Source organism: Corvus hawaiiensis, chromosome Z, assembly GCF_020740725.1.
Source record: "Corvus hawaiiensis isolate bCorHaw1 chromosome Z, bCorHaw1.pri.cur, whole genome shotgun sequence".
Lineage (NCBI taxonomy): Eukaryota > Metazoa > Chordata > Aves > Passeriformes > Corvidae > Corvus > Corvus hawaiiensis.
The window spans coordinates 61646816-61664705 of record NC_063255.1 but is presented as its reverse complement, the minus strand read 5'-3'; the positions used below and the strand labels follow the sequence as shown (position 1 = coordinate 61664705).

The 17890-nt window shown below is 35.4% G+C and overlaps 1 protein-coding gene across 9 annotated transcripts in view; it reads right to left on the bottom strand.

The window, feature by feature from the left end:
• Positions 1-203: 203 nt before the first annotated feature.
• ZDHHC21 (zinc finger DHHC-type palmitoyltransferase 21) overlaps positions 204-17890 on the bottom strand; it is a 37955-nt gene continuing 20268 nt past the window's right edge. For 8 of the 9 annotated variants that reach the window (XM_048292254.1, XM_048292255.1, XM_048292258.1 and 5 more), the window contains 3 exons: positions 16010-16126; positions 2752-2795; positions 204-2218 (listed from right to left, as the gene is read on the bottom strand). In XM_048292254.1, coding sequence (XP_048148211.1) covers positions 2086-2218; positions 2752-2795; positions 16010-16126 — 294 coding nt within the window. In that variant the 3' untranslated portion in view covers positions 204-2085. Of the gene's footprint in view, positions 2219-2751; positions 2796-5615; positions 9846-16009; positions 16127-17890 lie in introns of all 9 variants that reach the window. The other variant, XR_007201041.1, reaches the window with a different exon arrangement.

The window sequence follows — 17890 nt, the reverse complement described above, 5'->3', positions numbered from 1 at the left end:
GTTAAATCCTTGGTTCTCCTTCTGAATAAGGTTCAGAACTGTACAATCTGCTATGATAACTGATTAGCATTGAAAACTTCAAACTATGTTTTGCTCATGGAACATTTAAATACTGGAACGGAAAATGAAATATTATTTCCCTGTATATTCCAGAGACTTACAGTTGGGGGGCGGGGGGGTGCGGTGGGAAGGAAAAGGAAATAATAGAGCCATTACTTTATTATGTATATCCACATTCTTTTCAATTTCAAGCACTGCTCCAGTCTTTTCACCCACTTCCTCCAGCTTCTTTTTGTTTAAATATTGCTGCCAATACAAAAAAAGCCTAACCTCACTACAAGTGGTATATAAAAAAAAAAAGGAAAATGGTTGAACATTAGGCTTGAAATTAAAATTAATAAAACATTGCATCTATTTTTAAAAGGACAGGAAAAGTAAAGTTGGATCAAATGTTAGACATTTACAAAACTTTAAAGTTCAAGTGATTTTTAAGATGCACTTTTTGGAACTTTGAATGGATCATCAAAATCTGTTCATTCAATAAAGGGACATCTAACATTGGCAGGAACTGTATTAAGACTTTAAAAGAGTTGATCTAAAACTTTGTCGCAAACACCACTCATGACAAATCTTACCCTTCTTTTTTGAATTAACTGTCCACAAATAAAATATTATTTTCTGAACAGTCTACATATATTAAATCCTGACTTTGTGTTTTTTACTGTGTCCTCTTGCATGGATGATATTTAAGGTGGGTCCTAGTCCTATTTGAACTATGCAACAAACACAGTAAGTGGAAACATTAAGCTGTGAATTCCTTCTAGAAATTCACAGTAGTTTTCACAATCATCTCAAGTTGATATTTGTATAGATACAGAGGGCTAAAGTAAGTACATAATTTTTCCAGATACAGGAAGACTGAGCTGGTACTTTGGCAATAGTTACCATTTTACCAGATCTGAAGGATGCTTTCTTTGGTCAACTACTTCCATACTTAAAGGAACAACAAGCTATCTACATCAACGTAGTACCCTATTAATTGAGTTAATATACTTCACTGTTCATGTTAGTAACAAATCTATATTTATGTATAAATATTTTAATTACTTTTATTCAATATACAAACACTCAGACCAATTCCAGCTAATCAAGACTAAAGAAATGAAAATATAAATTTTTAACTTTATTGACAATATACTCTTCTTTATGGTACATTATGCTAACTAACTACATCTGTATTTTTTAAAATTAATCATTCTAGTATTTGCACCATGCAACTTCTTTGTTGATTATTGCTGATTCAAATCCTTGAGATATAGGGAAAACATGCTTTGTATCTGCATAGTTTACCCTGAAATATTTAATCCCCCTCACTGACATAAAGACATGAACACTTTTCACTAACATCGTATCTAGGCTGAAAGATAACTGTAAGATTTCTCTATGTAAACACACACATTTGCGTGCATTTACAAAACCTCTCCAAGAAAGGTTTAGGAGGTACTCTGTTTCAGATTTAAATGTTATCTTTCATAGTGTGGTGCTGCAGGATTACTTCTGCATATCATAAATAACTGGCAGAATTAGGGAATTTTAAACACACGTAGCAGGAAAAAAAGACATTATTATTATTCAGACAGCCCTACTGATAAAACCTTAAAAAAAAAAAAATTCAAGGCAGAATAAGACACTTAGTGAGAAATCTAACCATCAATGTAAACTTCAGTGCTTCATGCACAAAAAAAAAAAAAAAAAAGAAAAGGATAAAAAAGGAAAAAACAAAAAAGAGCCTATATCAAACTGGATGACAACTACATTCCAGTTGTTTGCTTTTGGTATTAACCTCAAAGACAAACGGAATCTCTTTAGAAAGCTAATTTGAAAGTAAATATGCATAAAGTTGATTGTTTAACTTTCATTAATCTCAGAACAGAATCAAGACCATAACTAAAATAATGCCTGGGGCACACTGTGATGCCTATAGCTGGATTTTAATTGACTTGAAGACTGTCATAGTCCTATTATCATAAAACCTGTAATACACTTCCAGCATGGAGGACCCATCTGTGCCCACCATCCATCTGTTTAGACATGATTGGCAAAGTGGTAGGGAACTCGCAGTGGTTGCCTCTGCCTGAAAGGAATAAACCACAGGATCTTCCAGTGAGTGCCAAAAACTTCTGAGAAGGTCTGCTGCCATGGCTTTCGGGGCCTTGATCTACAGAAGACAGCATTATTAGTGGAAGACAGCATGCCCACAGTGCACTTCAGTCAGCTACAACAATGTAAGTTGGCTGGGGATCCATTACTGGACTCTGATGAATTGTGTCTGAGCATCACAAATACAACTTCCATTTCATTACAACACACAGCTGAGACTTAACTTTGGAGAACAGAAACTATCTGTGTCATCAATCAAACAAAGGCACCTTCTGAAGCACAGGAGACCTCAGAATCAATGAAATGTACATGAAAACACAGCAGAAAGTATCTTTTGGTCTGTACTTTTGAAAGAAAATATAGTTCCACTGGCTTTGGGTAGGGAAAGAAAGGGAACAACATGAGGCTACTTTGTGTACAACCAATATTAAAAGATTAGTGAAGTGCTGCTAGAGATAGGAAGTACAGAGCACAGCACCATGCAAAATCATCTTAACAAAGTGCCTTTAGCTCCTTTACTGTCTCAGCCAGTTTAAAAAAAACAGCTACTCCCTTAGCATTTCAGCAGTATAGGAATTTTACAGAACTTACACATCTTCACAACAGTTTGACATTTTTTCTATGCTTGTTGTGTCCTGTTGAAGAAAAAAAAACCACCATTAAAAAGTATTTATTTATATTCCTAACTTTTAAAATGTCATTAGGAAAGCAGGTAAATAAAGCAGGGAATGAATTATTAGTGTACACTGCTTTGACATTAGTTCCAAAGGTTGCATATTACACATATGCCATATTAGTTTTAAATTAATGTGAGATTACACACATAAATTTTAACTCAGTCTGTTAAGTGATTTTTACAAGCACGGTATGAAACTCTACTGTGTAGTTTGACTACAATACCAAAGAATGCCAACAAAAATTTACAGCATTATTACAGCTGAAATGAATTCAGATATTACAATTAATTCATGGGACATTTAGAAGCAATGTGTATAAGGTACACTCTTGCCATACTTTCCACAAGCACTCATTCCAGACGTGCAGTATTCCACTGAGACAACCACAGGAAAAGTTAGTAAAATGCAACCGTTAACAGATGAAGTATTTTCAAAAGCAGGAAATAGTCAGAAGTTTTAAAACCATTATCTTCATGAGTATTATAATGCAAAAAGCACAACTGGAAATATACCATAAATTTCTATAGTTCTACAGTTAAATACCAAATATAAAAATTGTTCTCTTAAAATATAAAAGCTAAATAATGTGCAGAGTTAAGGCAATCCTGCAGCTAACAGCAACTTAAAGTCATACTTTAATTATAAGACGTTGAGAAAAGTAACAGACCAATTTTAGCTTAGATCATCCCCAAATAAAACCTCTAAAACTACCAATAGTACTTTTTTTCTCACTTTTCACTATGTATTTCACCAAAAAGCTTCCCTTTTTTTGTGAGTATCACGTAGGGGGTTTCAATACATGTTTATAGTTCATTACATCCCCAAATCACTTGTGAAGTTCAAAGCACTATTAATTGAAATATTCCTCATGGTTTCAACTCCTTTCCATTGGCAGTTTGATATTTCCCTTTACTTTTCATTGATTCAGGCATGCACACAATGCACCTGTCAAATCACAGCAGCATTTGAGTAAGACCAAGAGCTTATCTGAGTTGTCCCAACCACATACAGACGAAAGGACTGTGGTTTAATTAGGCTGCAACTGCATTGTCATCTGGAAACACCACCTAGCACTAAAAACCATACTGTGCTCCTTGATTGCTCCTGCCATCAGTGCATGCAATTCAGTGCAGGCACTCCGCCCCATCTTCCACACAGTTTTAAGGGGGAAGGGTGAAATATGAGTGGGAAATAATGTACAGGAAGCTAATTCCCTGCTCCACCAGACATGGGTGGCTCCAACTTCCTTGCCAGTTTTTGTCCTTCTATTCTACTTCCCAGCTCTGATGAGTTTTGGAACAGGATCCCTTACCACACACTAAATGGTAAAAATCTTAATTCTGTCCACCACCTATCCAGCTGGATTCCAGATGCACTATGGCAAAGGGGAGAAGTCCCCTTTTCTCACACTAACCCATCAGGATGCACAAGTTCTTGCCCAGAAGTTTGTGTAGAGAAGGCATGCCCAGAGCAGGTTACGTAAACCACGCTGGCCCCATCGTCAGGTGGGTTTTAACACCGACTCAGCAGTGAAGGAGGAAAGGACTGGAGGCAGCAAACTGTAAATACTGCTTGTTGTTTTGACTCCCACAGATAAACTGCTGCTCCTCTCACCTTACAGGCCTGTCTTCCCTCTCCTGCTACAAGTGTCAGGAAAGCAGTACAAGACGCAAGTCATTCTCCTTGTTAGGGCGGGACCTGAGTGCAGAGCAAAGGTGTACTTTGCTTCCTTGGACTGGCTTTTTGTTCAGCTTTTGTCAGAAAAAACACCACCTTTGCCAACCACAGAAATTCATACATAGCTTTTTGAATAAAAAGGACTAAATGAACATGAGATTACTTCTATGGTATTTCAGCAAGGTGGAAACAGCACTTTCATGAGATGCTATAGCTCCTTTTTTACTGCAAAAATATCTCCGTTCTAGGAATAATTCTCTGGTCAACTCAAACCTATCTATCCAATAGTACAAAATAATATTGGCATGTTTGAAAGCAATAGTGGCAAATGGTCTTTTTAAAAACAATAACATGCTAGTCCAGACTCTAAACTGAGTTATAGCTATGGAAGATTTACGCTACCATTTCAAAAAAGGGGCTTTTTAACCAGCTTTGGGTGCAGAACTAACACCCCCAAATACCTTACATATGGCTTTCTGCTATGTTTCTGCACATTGCTTATTCACTAATACACTTGTACTGCTCCCTAAAATACTGTGTTTGAGATTTCTGGGGGGAAATCACAGGTTAGAAATTGGAGATTGTATTTCATTTTAAGTGTTGTCATGGCATGTTATCAAGACCTGAAAGGTTCTCATCAGGGTCTGCTCCCTTCAAAACTGTAACCTGTTAAATTAACGAAGTTAAAGCATCAAAACAGGAACTTCCTTCCTCCCTCCATCCCTCTCTTTTCCCTCCCTCCCTTCACCCCTTCCTCCCCCTCTTCTTTCCCTTCCTTTCTTTTCCCTCCTGCATTCTCTGCCTCCTTCCTTGCCCCCTCCCCTTCCCTTAAAATGCCAACATATACTTTAGATTACTTTTGCTTTACAGTGAAGTAATTGGGACTGAGCAGCAAGTCCTTTGCTTCTCGGATACTTTCAGAATTATAAAAACTTTAGAGAAGCTGCAAACTAGCAAAGAAACATTGCTCTGAAGTTTAGCTGCTTAACAAGTGCTGGTGACTGAACTTAATAAACAAAATGCCCCTCATACCTTCCTTCCCCCAATATTGCTGCCAAACTCATTTGAAATGTACTTTCATTTGAGACTGAACCAATTTACCTTTTCACATGAAAGTGAAACTTCACAGCACCCCAGGAAAGTCAGTAGCCGCTCTGGAGACAGGAGATGAAGGAAAAGGAGAGCACCACAGCTGAGTTTTGACCTGTTATTTAAGGCTTCCTTCTCAGACACTAATATTTCTTCTTTGGAGACAAAGGACCAGAATAGCCACTATTCTTCTGAATGACAAGGTGTTCTGCTCATTAAGACATCTTACAAATGGCTTTCAACCAGAATATCATCTCTCTTAATTATTCATTTGATGTATACCAAGATTTTGCTACAACATCAGAATTAATGTGTTCAGCCTAAGAGGCTTTGGCTGTCTGCATCTACTATCAGCTTGGATTACTATTAATACAAATAGAACTCTACTAAGATTTTTTTTTCCAGACTCAAAGCTAATGCTAATGTTAAAACCTTTTGGAGCACTGGCACTCATCCAAAAGTTTAAAATAACTTGCTATGAGCAAACATCACATACCTATGGAATCCTAGTAATCTCTAACTCTAAAAATCCCTTAAAATTTGGAATTGAATACAAGATGAAATTGACAAACACACAACTGATTAATTTGACATGATGGATCATCTGGATTCCCAAAGTCATCATCCAGATTGGAAATAAAAATTGTTCCTGCACCTGGTTATTGAGAGATACATAGCCAATCATAAGCATCTTAAAGCAACTAGAGAAAAAAAATCACACCTTAGTGAGATAGGCAAAAGAAATTAGAGGAAATAAACACAGGTATAGGAATAGGAAAAGGGCAAAGTGTTCAGATTCTGCTGAGGGGAGAAGAAATGTGGGTTTTTTTCACTTTGAGCTTATACCACAAGTCCGTAAGAGCACTTTGCTTACTCCAAGTAAGCTACTGCCACAGCTAAAACTGCTGTAAGAGGAAGGAGAAGAATGGAAAGACACGTACATGAAAGCACTGAAAGAGTTCTGCAAACCAGCTTCAGATTCACTTGCAAACGAATGCATCCACATTAGCTCCGAAGAGAACTGTATCTTTCACATCTACACTTTTATTTAGCATAACCAATTGCCAAAAAAAAAAAAGAAAATTTAAAAGATCACATGCACTGTTTAACAGACCGTGCTATAGGATGGGTTTTATCATGAAATAATTCAGTATGAAAAAATGCAAAGGGTATTTTTTGCTTACTGAATCATGTTTTCCAAAGGATAAACTGTAATTTGTAACTCAAACGACTAACTCCAAAGCATGAAGCTACAATCCCTGGTTCAGTTTTTCTTTTGTGTTTGCTTAAAATGACATGCAATCATTACAGCTCTATTAAATACTTGCAGTAGAAGAATGTAAGCATTATGCCATGCTTTCAGTATTTTCAAATGTTCAGTATAGATGAATCAGCAGAAAAGTATAATGAAACAGAAAAAGAGAAAACAAAACTTGCAAGCCTTCCTGGATTTGCAGCCTTTGCTTTTATCTGAAAGTTCAAGACAACACATCCTTTATATAAAGGGGTTTTTTTGCTTTTTGTATAACATCCTCCCATGGTGTGCATGCAAGTGACAGATTAGCAACGCAAGAATATAAAATACTAAACACAGAAAGAATACATCATATTTGAGAAATTTTCTCTTTTTCGGCATTAAATACATTTTGGGTTTACTTTTGGCCACTTTTTAGCATTCTTTTTTTAATCCAGACTTCTCATATATGATTAATTTTATCAATTATAATTATGTTCAGCCTGAAAATTATTAGTTCTAACTTTAAATCCTTATATCGGATTCATGTGCTAAATGAAAAATAAAGCTACACTATGTTATGTCTAGGGAATAGTCCTGCACTCCTCTATGCTCTGATTAATTCAGTTAAATAGATTTCCAATTTATTTATCGGATATTGGAAAATGATTCAATGAAAAGAAACCTTCTGATAACAAATGAGGGATACATCCACAATGGAGGAAATACAAGCAGGTCTCGTAACTTCAGGCTATTTCAAAACTATGGTATGTTTGGTGCAGATAGCTGCATGACAAGAGACATAAAAAACATGCTATATTTATTGATACCTACAATTACCTTCTTAAGACAAAAATATCAGGGAAAAATACTTAAGAAAGCTAGTCGTTGATCTCCTTCACACAGAAGCCATTTTAATGGTCTGATGTCTAAATCTGACAAGCAATATGTAAACAAAATGTACTCAGCTCATGGAACACTCAAACATTATTTTTACAGTTACTTATCTTCAAGTGGTTTAAAGTACTACCTTCACTATTAGAAAAATAGATTAATAAAAGGATTTCGTTCTTGAGTGATGAACTGGGGATAATTTTGGCATGATATTTTACGATATTTTACACTCCTTGCACAGTATAAAATCTGATTACATTTTCTAGCTTGCACTTTTTCCTTATAATATTGTAAATTATTAATTTCAATAAAAGTATTCCTATTTACCTAAGACCATGCAGTGACCTAAATAAAAGAGATGAGATCTTTTGCCACATAGAGTTTCTTACATTTCTATTTATTCCTACATTTTAAAAGAGGGGATTTTTTTAAACAAACTAGTATTTTATTTTTACGGTAAATATGTATTTAAAGATGTCAGAATACATTCATTAAAAATGCTAAACAAATTCCAAGTGTATTTGAGAAAAATAAGGTAAAGATACAAAAGAATTTACACAGTTAACAAAAATCATGTTCAAAGACCAGGACATTACTAATTCCTGACAATTTAATTTATAGGACTTCCCACAGTCTTTTAATAGGCGATCTACCTATAGCTGGATTAAAGGTAGAGACAGGAAAAGGGGAAGGGATAAGAATAACGAGGAAGAGGAAGACAGACAATGTTAACATTAAGTTATTTTCTGTTAGTAATTTCCAATTACTGTTGGGGGTTGTAGTTTATAAGCCCCTTGCTTTCCCTCTACAATTACTTTATATCTTACACTGTATTATAGCCACATAAAGAATACAATTGCCTGGAAATCCTAATTTCCCCTACCAATCCTAATTTTTAATATGCTAAACTTAATTATGAGGATTAATAGTTCCTTGATTATGCTCGTGCCATGTGTGAAAAAACAGGAAAAGCCCTTAGTATTCACTAATCAAAATAGTATTTAATAGATTATCTGATTAAAGATATGATTACAAATATTTTTAATTACAAGATACTCATCATTAAAGACAAAAAGCATTTCAGCAGAACTACAACTAGATCACTCTGCATATTAAATCAGCAATAGATCAATACTATAAAATATGCAAAGAATTAAAAAGCTCTTGATTTTACTAATGGAATAACTGCAGCTACATTTTCATTATTTTGAAACTCAATCTTTGTAAAAAGGTTGAAAAACTACCTAGTAAGATACACTTGCTGTTTTAAGGTGAAAAGGAGAAACACTGCAACAATAAAAAGCAAGTATCAATATTTTTAAAAGCTTCTAAGGGGAAAAATGTATGTGGTAGGCACCATATTGTGCACCACACAGGCTGTTGAACACTATTTTCCCTTCTATCCTTCCTAAAGAAAATAAAGGGAAATTTCTCTTTTCCACATCCAGAAAGTATTGTTGCAACAGGATATTGGCATATCACTGCACACCATTCAAACAGTTAATTAACAGGAAACCCTGGTAGCATTAATTAAATTAATAAAGTCACTGTCCACTTAGTTTATGATAATACATCCACTACTTTGCACAAAGGCCACATGGTATCTATTAAATTTATAAAAGCCTATCCATTAAATAGTTCTGCCCCAGAGAAACAAGTTAATTACTAAATAGTTTCAATGAAAAGTTTTTCTCTGCAATACCAGCATAAATCACATTAAATCATATTTAATGGACTGTAGTGGAAGAATTAAGAAAATTTCTTTTCTTCCATAGAAATAGTTTGTTAGAACATACGGAAAAATGAAACACTGTTTAGTGTTTGAGATAAAAACAATCAAAGGTAATCCTTTAAAACGAGGATTCAGATTAGTGTCTGCAAAGGATGCTGTTTAACTGAAACATCTGGTAGCGTTACGTTGAGAGACAGGCCTTTTTTAACTTTGGAAATGAGATTAGTAGATCAGTTATTTGTAAGTGTCCAAGTAATTTCTAATTATTTTATCTGGGTCACAGATAATCCGCTTTTACAGGGCTCCCACAATGACATCAGAGGATCACTGTTGAACTGATTATCCTGTTACCTTCCACCATCCATGGGAAGACCGGATTTTCCTTTTGTACAGAGGAAGAGAAAGAAGTGGCTGATTGCTTCAGACAGGTGACAGCCAACAAAATAAAGAACACCACAGATCTTGAGAGAAGAAAATCTCATATATGCAAAAGGTACCACTTTTAAAAAAACAGTCAACAAACTGAATACTTCTTAGCACTATCTGGTGCAATTAAAAAACTCACTAGATACAAACAAATATGAAAATAATCAGAAAAGCCATTGTTTAAAAAACAGCATGCCATATGTTCTATAGTAGTGTCTTGTAGATCAAACATAACCAATGGAAGAATCTTACAGTATAAAGAGAAAAACTAGGTTTTATCATCATTTAACTCTTGATGTGAAAAACATAGAGGAGTAATTTCTTAAAACTAAAATGGAATATGAGTGAGAGAAATGCAAATTCCAGGGTTAGTCTTCTACTAATATACACATGAGCATCCTGATAGTGCCACCTTTTTTAAACAGACTGAAAAAAAGCATTCTCTTTATAATAGCTCTGTACCTCCAGCAATCATACATGAGAAACAATCTGGGGTTGATAAAAGAGACTTTTTTTTCTAGGTAAATTTATGCCTTTTCCTATGAATAAATGAATAAGTAGGCTAGTTATGGGGTTTTTGAGGAAAACAAACATCTGTTACATATAAAAATGAGAGAAAAATTCTTGAAAATTCTTGAAAAATTCTTGTCAAGAAAATATGTCTTGAGAAAGCAAGCAAGATTCTGTGTACTATTTGATTTAGCTTCCCAATTAATTTGTTTCATATAACTACGTGAAAAAAAGGAACTGGAAATAAAAAACAGTAACACAAATACATCCTTCTCAATACCTTCTCCTAGCTTAAGTGCAAAATACTCTTTTCTAGATAAATTTTGGTTTTGTCACTTCAAAACAATGCCATTAATAGGTGTACACAACTGTTGCACAAGACAGGTTGTCTGTATTTTTTTTTTGCAGAAAATTTTCAAACTTTCTGAAATGGACAAAGTGATAATTTACCCATAAATCATGCTTCTACTACTTACACCAAACCACCAACAAAACCCCACATCTCTGTCTTCACAGGGTTTTAAAGTGTCTGTACTGCAGCTATCTTGTCACCCAGTAGTGATTGAGGCCAAAGACTGCTTGTGGACTACAAGCAGCTAGAGGAGGTCTGAAGTAAAGAGTAACAATAATCTTTAAAATTGTTACTCTCAGTAGAAGAGTAGAAGAACTGCACTCTTCTAAAATGCTTTTTGGTATGTTTTTGTTTGTTTACCTTAAAAGTTTGCTTCTACTTTTCAAGCAGTGTAATTTAAAAAATCATGCTGTCTGAGAATGTAAGAACACACACTCCAGTTAAGGAATATACAATTTGAAACTGCACTACAAGAAATGACAGGGAATAGAGGAGTGGTAAAGCAAGTAACAAGAAGGCCTTCAACATAAATGCATGATCGTCTTGGAAAGTACATCAGACAGTGTTTAATTCACGGGTGAAACCAATTTTTTCCATCCAGTTCTCTAAAAACTTGAATATTATAAGTAAGAAGACTAATTGTTACGACGAGATTTTAAGAGGAGTATCTCCTTCAAAGTCCTAGAGTTCCTAAATTAGGATTTTAAATTTCTCCCTATTTCAGAGGCTTCTGAATTAGAAAGAACCTAAATACTTCTATTTCCAAATTATCCAAATAAAACTTCCCCAAGAGTAATGTAAAGTACATGCTAGCAGAAGTGTTAAAATTCAGGGTAACAAAATTAGAGGCAAGTAGAGCTCAGGGAAAGCAACTGGAGAAGGAGGATGAAAAGAGCCATGTGCCCCTTCTGATAGAAGTGTGTTTCACATATGCTAGTTTCTAAGGAGAAAGCACTAATCCTGTATACAGAGGCCACCTCAGCTGCTCCCCTCTTCATCAGAACAATTCATGTCAAAAGTTCCTCTAAGGACAGTTTTTGCCAATCAGCTGTTCTCCTCTCATTGTAGGAAGTCACCTCCTTTGCTCTTTGGCTTCCTGGACCTCCAAATGACTTATGAATAGCCCTGTGCTAATGATACCCTAAACAGTGATACCACAATTACAGTGGTGGTAAATGTACTCGGAGAAATTACTATGTGGTAGGTTACTTGGTCTATTCATCGCCTTATCAAGCAGTACAGCCTCAAGAACATTCTCTCAGTAAGAGCCATATTTTAGTATACAAGTTACAAAGTTTTCATTTTTACCAGAGAGCACATTTTTTCCAAGCACCTTGATATCTGTTGAACACACATGAGGCGGGATAACAGCAGAATACATGCATATTTTTCTTAAAGACCTTTTAAAAAATTATCTACTGTTATAATCAGTGACAGTTACACAATGACAGGCACAGATCAGTCAAATGTGCAACAAACCCGAATTTTCCAAAGTGCTAGCACACATGGCAGAACACTTCATCTGCTCTTCATAATGTGCTGCTTTGCTTTTCTCTTATTAGCCACTCCCTTGTTCCAGAAAAACATGATGGAGGATATCAGATATATTCTTTCCATTATGCATTCAACCAGACATTTTATGACTTTTTGAAAAATACATCAAAGAGGAGAAAAAAAAAATGCTAATCTATGAAGGCCTATGAAAACCCTCTGGCAATTCTTATGGTTTGTCAATCTACCACTTAATTCTAGGAGAGTATAACCCTACTTCTTAAAATGTACACAAAGATCACATATGCAAATTTATTCTGGACATTAAACTTTATCTGTCTTGGTTTTCTGGCAAAAGGATAAATCTCTGAAAATATAAAGACCAAGAATCTGGAATTTTTTAATAAGCATGTCTATTATTCCTGGGAAAAAGGGGCCTTAGCTTTGTATTACTAAGATGAAAACAAAAACTATTGGCTTCATTTCTGGAAAATTATGTAATGATGGTCAAGCAAGTTTACCTTATGGAGAATCAGGAAGTCTTGTTAAAGTTTGATAAATCTTAGATTTATCTTTCTTTCCAAAAATTTTTGCAGTACTTGAAATACTGGTAAATAGTAATGTTAAACACCAACAAACCTTAACCTGCTGGACTCCACCAAAATTCAGATCACAGGGCTGCAACACTTATTGTCTCAACTGTTCAAAACCAGCTGTTTTTCCAGGAGCTGTGGAATTAATCTTGGTAGGTGTTAAACTGCAAGAACAGGCACAAGAGCATAAACTACAAAAATGTGTATTACCTGTTCTGCCATACTAGCACAAGAGTTGCTTTGCCTTTTTCAAAAGGCTCATGCTCTCGTCCCTTGCACACATCTCTAGGCAGCTTCAGCAATCACTGAAATTAATGCTTTCAAGAATAGCTACAGAGCAATTCATATGACACGAATGCCTTAACTGTGCATATCCATGCCTCCAAGCATCTTAAGTTTCTTTCAACTTAACCTTGTCTGCACTATTACAGTTTAATGATTGTGTTCTGCTATTAAGTTTTGATCTATACCTTATACTAAATTAATTTCATCACTAATTCCATATTTAATATAGAGCTCATTTCAGATACAATTTGTTTAATTTACACAGGAAGGTTAGATGCTGAACTGTAACTCCAGCACAGCACACAGTAGAAACATCACTGCTTCTTACTGTTCATGGTTCATTGCTTCTACAGGACATGAATGTCTTGCACACTCAATGTGCTCAGCTTCTGGGTGGGTACACCAGTTGCATTGTTCCCTACTCTACCACCACAGGCCCATTGCTAGCCAAAGCTGTCAGTGGTTACACAGGAAGCAAGTCCCCACACTAGAATGCTGGCAATCAAAAACGGTTTGCACAGAAAGAGTTTCTGACACCACTTGCAGACTAAGCACAACTGTACCAAACAGACTTGCTTTGTTTGAAATCTGACTGGTTGTTGCCAAGCAGATTTCTTCATAATGACTGTATAGTTTATTCTTGCTAATTCTGTACTTACGAAGAAGGGAATGAAAAGGGAGAAGATGATTGTCCTGCTGGTATGAAATGCTCTGACTGGGGGATGGACTACATGACCTATGTTCAGTGAGTAAGTGCAACAGCATCCACATGGTGTGAATGAATTAATGTTTCAGATATACCAGTAACGGATTTCTACTTCCCCAGCAATCCCATCAAGCCTAAAAACTGTCCATATGACAATAGCCCCTCTGCTACTGGGGGGACAGGTAGGATGCAGTGAGAGGCCTTAATGAAGATCTGTACTTTTCAGCATCTGCCTCTCACAGACCATCCACATCGACAATACTGGAGTATGTTTGTTTCATGAAGTTTGGCAAAGTCAACAAAAGAGAGTGTCTAGGCATACTGCAGCTCAGCAATTATCATTTCAGCAGAAAAACTGGACTTGAAAATGCTATTAGCCCACACCTGTTCCAGAGTAGCTGCCAGTTCTGTAAGTGAATGTACTTCACAGTATATTATATAACTGACAGAGAAAGAAAAGATTTTACAGCAGCCTGAAAGTGTTAAGGCTCAGGACAGTGAATTTACAACTAGGCATTCTTCATGCCTATTGCAGTGGCAGCACAGCTGGTATCCTCTGTCAGAACAGAAATGTCCCAGGCTCCAGGTGTATCTGACAGAAACAGGTTCAGTCTGAGAGGTCTTATTTCACATCCAGTAATAGCATCTGAATGGATGCTGATGGTCACTGCTAAAATTTAGTCCAGCTTCTGGCAGCACACAGAACAGAATGATAGACTTAAGGTCTGTTCCTTTTTCCCTTCTATATCCTGTCTGTGGTTTAGTTCAGTACTGATCACATGGGTTTTCTGATCCTTCTTGTACATATCCATTTAACAGAAACTAAAAAGACATCCATATTTCAGTATCTGAACTATTAGGGTCACTGAGTTTCTGTCTCTGTCTCTCCTGTTATGGGTGAGCAGAATTCATCACTTCAGCTAGATAGCCACCACAGTGCTGGTCTAGAAAAACATGCCAGTTCTAGATGACGCAGACATAAAGGTCACGTGCCAACATTTAAACAGGGAAGAGAAAACCTGTCAACAAGACCCTGGAACAGAAATCAGGCACACAGTAAAGGTGCATAAATCTGTTGACCTGGGAGTTAAGAGTAAGAAGGAGGCAGCCTGGTAGAGCAGCTGGGGAATAATAATAGACAGTATAGCTATCATAACAGAAAAAGGCAGTAAATTTATGTAAAGGTAATACAGTAAAACCATAAAGCAGTAATATTGCTTTAATGTCATTAAGAACTATAGAGTAATTTTTTTTCCTTTATTCCATACAAAAGAATTACACAATACAGTTAGGAGGTTTTCCATTCTGTACCTACAAAGGTTAATACTGTGCAAACCTTCGTAATTCCAAAATGAAATATCAGGCAGATCTCAAACAATTGTAGTCACAAAGATGCTGCCATCTTGAATGTTAGTGCCTTTAAAAAGAAGTTCAGCAGGCAACATCATAGACTCTTTCAGCATGTATATATCCAATTAAAGTACTCTCTCTGTAGTGTTGAACAGTATTTTAAATATTTGTATGGATTCTCAAGATAACTTTAACGCATTTCTTGGCACCTATTAACTTCTAATGTACAGAACAGGACGTTACGCCAAAAATAGCTTGTTTGTTGTACATATTTATTACATTACCAAATTCCAGTTAAATTCATTTAACTGGAAAATTTTTCTATGCAGTAGATTTTTTTCTTTGCATCTCTAAATGCAGAATATGCATCTCGACTGTAAACTGCACATTATTACATTCTACAGTTTAGCAAATAAAAAGATGAACATAAGCATATCTATCAAAATACTTAACAAAGAGAGTGTGTTCTCAAAATTTGATTTCTTAGTGAGCCTCACTGTCACATAATTTTGACCAGGGTACACAGGAGTTTAAAATGAAAACAAAAAACACACAACTACATACATTGTATACTGCACAATTCCAGGACAAGGTATGAGTTTATTTTACTAATAAAAATCAGGAAACTGACTTGAAAGGTGAAATTATTAGACACTTGTTTGTTGGAAAGCTTCTCAGACTTCACTGGTGTCAAGAGGCTGGACAGAGCACATATCAAGCAAGTGCCTCGTAGTGTGTTTTTCTAGTCTTCCCTTAAATGCAATCTGCTTTTCTGCTTTGACTAATTGTACTGAAAATAAAACTAATATATACTTCTAAAATTAGGTACTTACAGTGAAAATACCCATTAGCTGAGTGTAAAAGAGTCGACTTATTCCACCTAGTATTATTAGACCCATGAAGGCAGATATTCTTAGGAGAGCAAGTTCATGTCTAAATACAAACACATCCTAGAACAAGACAGAAAGAAAAGAGAGACTTTAGCAGCTACAACTTAATTAGTCTTTGAACCAAGTGGAAATACTAGATGCAAGGTGTAAGAGGTGTTCTCAAAAACTAAAAGCTGAAGGCAAATATTGGATTTTGAGCTACACATCATTGATATATTTATTTATGTCTTAAAAGTAGAAACCAATAATCTTTTCTTTATACATGTTAACAGCTGGCAGTTTATTTTGACAGAATGTTAAAAAAACTCCTACAAGTAGTTGAGGTTTTGGGAAAAAATCAAGCTCAATTGGATTATTTCTGAATCTTTCATCTCAAACTGTGCCAGATTGCTGCACAAAAGCTACATAAGACAGGAAAACTACTCTGTTAAACAGTCTGATTTATTAAGACTCTCATACCTCAAGTACCACGCATAGCACGTTTCATTTTTACAACACTTCTTTTGAAAGAAAATAAACAACACTCCAAGCTTGACTCTTGAAGATTATACCTTCAAAGTCCAAGTATCTGCATTGTTCTCACTGTAGTGCTGTCTATTATCCAACATAAACTTATCTCCAACTTTTAAATTTTGGCCTTGAGTGGATTACTGTCACTTTGGATGCACAGTAAAGATGCTTCAGGATACAGAGGAATATGGGTGTATTTGATCAGCTGCATTGGAAAGCATGTTCTCATCCAGCGGAATATATGAGAAGCATTAGACAGTGTTATGTAATGTCTTCAAAGGACAGAGCACCTTATTTTTATCACAGAACCTTTTTACGTGGCAGTTACATTACGTGTACTCAAGTTCAGACCCCATTCTCTTATTTGCAAGTTACAGTTATGTTCTTAAGGCTGTCTTTTGAATATACACATCTGTTTTTCCACTTACAGATGCTAGATCATGGCAGGAAAGTATCAAATCTTTCAAGTAAACTTTAAATTACAACCAGAATATAGAAGAGAACTGAATGAAAAACAAACAAACAACAACAACAACAACTTATTTGAGGAAGTGTTGATTTGAGGAAGACAGATTGCGGGTTTTAATTAAACAGAGAATAGTTAAAGCAAATTATGTTTAGTAAAAAAAATCTGATTTTTCATTTAAATAATTTCCATGAAAGTTCAAAATATAAACCCAGGAAAAAAAGTTTAGACTGCCTACTAAAGCTGTGAAGAAAGTCAGTATTTAATGAGCAAGTATAAATCATAGTTTAAGTATAAAAATAGTTAAGCAGCTAAAACAAAAAAATCCCCAGCAGTCTTTTCTGAACTGTAATGATGCATCCCCTCTCCCCCTCCCTTGTTAATACTGGCCTTTCTTGCTACTGTAGAAAATATATTAATTTCCACTTTTTTAACTCTTCTTACTCATTTAATGACTTAATTCAAAGATAAATCAACTCCAAATAAAACCAGTCATACTATACTTTATTTCACTTTCCATTAGCTAATGAAAGCTTTAAAAAAAAGCAAGGTAAGACACAACTTCTACTAGTTGTAAAATACTACTTCTTCATATCTTCATTGGTATGTTTTATTATATTAGAAATGTTTTGATGTATTCAAGCTCAAGAGTGACACAGAAAACAGAAAAATAGAAGAGTGCCAATGCAAAGTTACATTCTGAATGTAGTATCACACTCCACCACTAGCTCCCCCTCCAACCTTAATTTAAATGAGTTCCTTCTCTTGAACATCATTTTCAGCATGAAAAAAATCCGTCACTTAACATATGGCAAAAGAAAATCCTAGCTCACGGAAGGGAGGCTGCA